Source organism: Tilletiaria anomala (assembly GCF_000711695.1).
Source record: "Tilletiaria anomala UBC 951 chromosome Unknown K437scaffold_230, whole genome shotgun sequence".
In the NCBI taxonomy this organism is placed as follows: Eukaryota; Fungi; Basidiomycota; class Exobasidiomycetes; order Georgefischeriales; family Tilletiariaceae; genus Tilletiaria; species Tilletiaria anomala.
The window spans coordinates 1-2,402 of NW_013546792.1; the positions used below are offsets into that span (position 1 = coordinate 1).

At 49.8% G+C, this 2,402-nt stretch overlaps 2 protein-coding genes across 2 annotated transcripts; both read left to right on the top strand.

The window, feature by feature from the left end:
* Positions 1–15: 15 nt before the first annotated feature.
* On the top strand, positions 16–352 carry K437DRAFT_271359 (uncharacterized protein; the record flags this gene model as incomplete). The annotated part of the gene is made up of 2 exons (XM_013384301.1): positions 16–52; positions 123–352. 2 exons carry the CDS (start codon positions 16–18, stop codon positions 350–352), a joined length of 267 nt encoding a protein of 88 aa, XP_013239755.1.
* Positions 353–972: 620 nt separating this feature from the next.
* Positions 973–1,516, top strand: K437DRAFT_82045 (uncharacterized protein). Its single transcript, XM_013384302.1, has one exon. The coding sequence runs from the start codon at positions 1,052–1,054 to the stop codon at positions 1,361–1,363; it is 312 nt and encodes a 103-aa protein (XP_013239756.1). The 5' UTR covers positions 973–1,051; the 3' UTR covers positions 1,364–1,516.
* Positions 1,517–2,402: the final 886 nt, after the last annotated feature.

The window sequence follows — 2,402 nt, forward strand, 5'->3', positions numbered from 1 at the left end:
TGGTCTACGGTAATCATGAGCTGGCAACTCGTTCAACCGATCATCAAGGACTGTGCGTCCACTGATCACGGTTTCCCTCTTCTCACTTCTGACATTGTAACTCTGAGTGAGCCTTTCTTCAGACACTACCGTCTCGAAACCCAAATCCTATTGCACCATCTCCTTTGTCTCTCAGTTCCAGGCAGCCCCACTGGTCTTCAACCAAATTTACGGCTTCAACAGCGGCGAACCTGCTCTGGCTTTCGTGGGTAGCATCGTCGCGGCTGTTTTGATCTACGGTGTTTTTTGCCCTCCGGTAAATCTATCGCTACGAGCACATTCGCGATCGCTTGAAAGGAAAAGTGTCTCGTAATGTCTAGTTTACGTCTGCCATGGTTGGCACTTGGTGCAATGGGTCCATTTTGAGAGGGGTGTGAAAAATTGAACCTGATGTACTTTTTCGTTTTCTTTGTTCTTCAAGAGTTCTCAACTATCGGCTTTCCTTTAGTTGGACGTCGACTAGGAGTATTCACTGGACTGCACCAAAGGTCACATTAGGTGAGTATCCCCCATCTCTGCAATCTCTGCAGTGCAAAGGCATTTACAAACCCTTTTTCACCCTCCCAGGCTTCGTCTCCATCGGAACCTTTATGATCTAGTCGAGCTTAGCTTATCTCGTACAAAACTAAGAAGCATACATTGAAGTGCTGGGCACAGCAGTTCTGGGCATGACCATGCAACATGCTGGCTCGCCTATGTGAAGTCCCAAACGGAGGGGATGTACCACGCGGACAGAAGCCCTCACTCTTGCGCGCCAACACGATTTGTACTGCTACAGAACTTCTGTGAAGAGTTGTGTGATGAGTGACGTGATGTGGAGGTGATTTGACCGTGACTGGGATAGTGCCCACCGCCAGAACGTCAGGATTGATGTAAGAGTAGTTCATGACGATATAGATAACAAGAGAGGCCGCAGAAACAAAATGCGGTAATGAGCAATGCAGCCTAACTTACGCGCTGCCACAATGACCAAGTCAGCCAACGCACCCTTCTCAATAACGAAGCCAGTGTGATGCTTATACGGTGGAGGGACTTGCATCAAAATCTCTTCCCTCTCCTTTCCCTTATCACCTCCCTCTCCTCTCTCATCAACACCCTCAGCGCTCAAGCCATACCTAGTGAACACATCGCAAGAATTGCACATGCACAAGGGAAGAGCCAATATGAAGAGAGAGAGAAAAGGAACAAAGGAAATGTAAGATGTATAACGGTGACTCGACATAGATCCTTCGTTGAAGACGCAGGGAGTAGCTTGGGAGATAGATCCTCTTTCGCGTCCATGGGGGCCTCGACGAGAGCCGCATTCATCGGACCAGCGTCTTGATGACTTCCAAACGGCGACCTGGAACTCAATCTTCACCGGTCCATCATAGATCCAGCCATCTTCCTCGCACCATTCCTACCCTCCTACAATCACCCTCCAGTCCCTACTGCAGGCTCAATGCCTCTAATTCGAGTGCGACCGGATCGGATGTGGCCTTACGACGTCAGTGACGATCATACTCTCCCTTTGATGGGGCCAGCCATGGACCAAGATCCAGGAATTCTGGAACTGTGACCGTACCTTCAATCATTTTGAAACTCTGAATGCCTTTCAGCTGATTCGTAGGTTGGAAGCGCTTGAATTGGATGACCAGGACAGGCGGTACTTGGGGGATTAGATATCTTTTGAGAGCGCTCCAAGATACCGTCTGCTGTTCTTTGCGTCTCCGCCGTTCTGCCTTGCTTTCGACAGCTAGTCATGCTCGTTGTTTGACTACCGGCACGGCGCGTCGCCGAGTCTCAGCATTCAGTCCATCGGAAGCCAGAATCGCCTGCCTACATACTGCTCACAGAACAGTAAGGACGGCAGCAGTATGAGGCTGTAGCAATATTGCGCAATCACTGCATCCTCGTGAAGCTTGTCATTTAGTATTTGACATCCAGTGCGGGGGACCAGGACGAGCCACAGCAAGTGACAGCAAGAGCACCATTGATTTGCCTACGGTGTGTGGACATTCGACAAGCTTATGCCAGACCATGAGTGGCGAGCGGGCTGAACGCGGTGAACGCTCATCACTGCATCAATGATCAATGACCAGCGGCAATCTGATAATGGCCCATATAGACTGGGCTAAGTGTGTGTTTGCCGAGATTTGGAGGGTCTCCGGCTTCCGACCAGCAGCGATCTAGCCCCGTACTCGACAATTGTATACACCTCGCTTCGGGCGAACATCGAGCGGAATTATACTGAATGATATATGTAGCCAGACCATTCACGCGAAACTGAAGTTACAGGAGGGTAGAAAGCGAACTTGCATATCTACATGTGTAACATTGCTCCGAGAAAGCACATGCGCTCATTGACGTACACACTTTTCTCT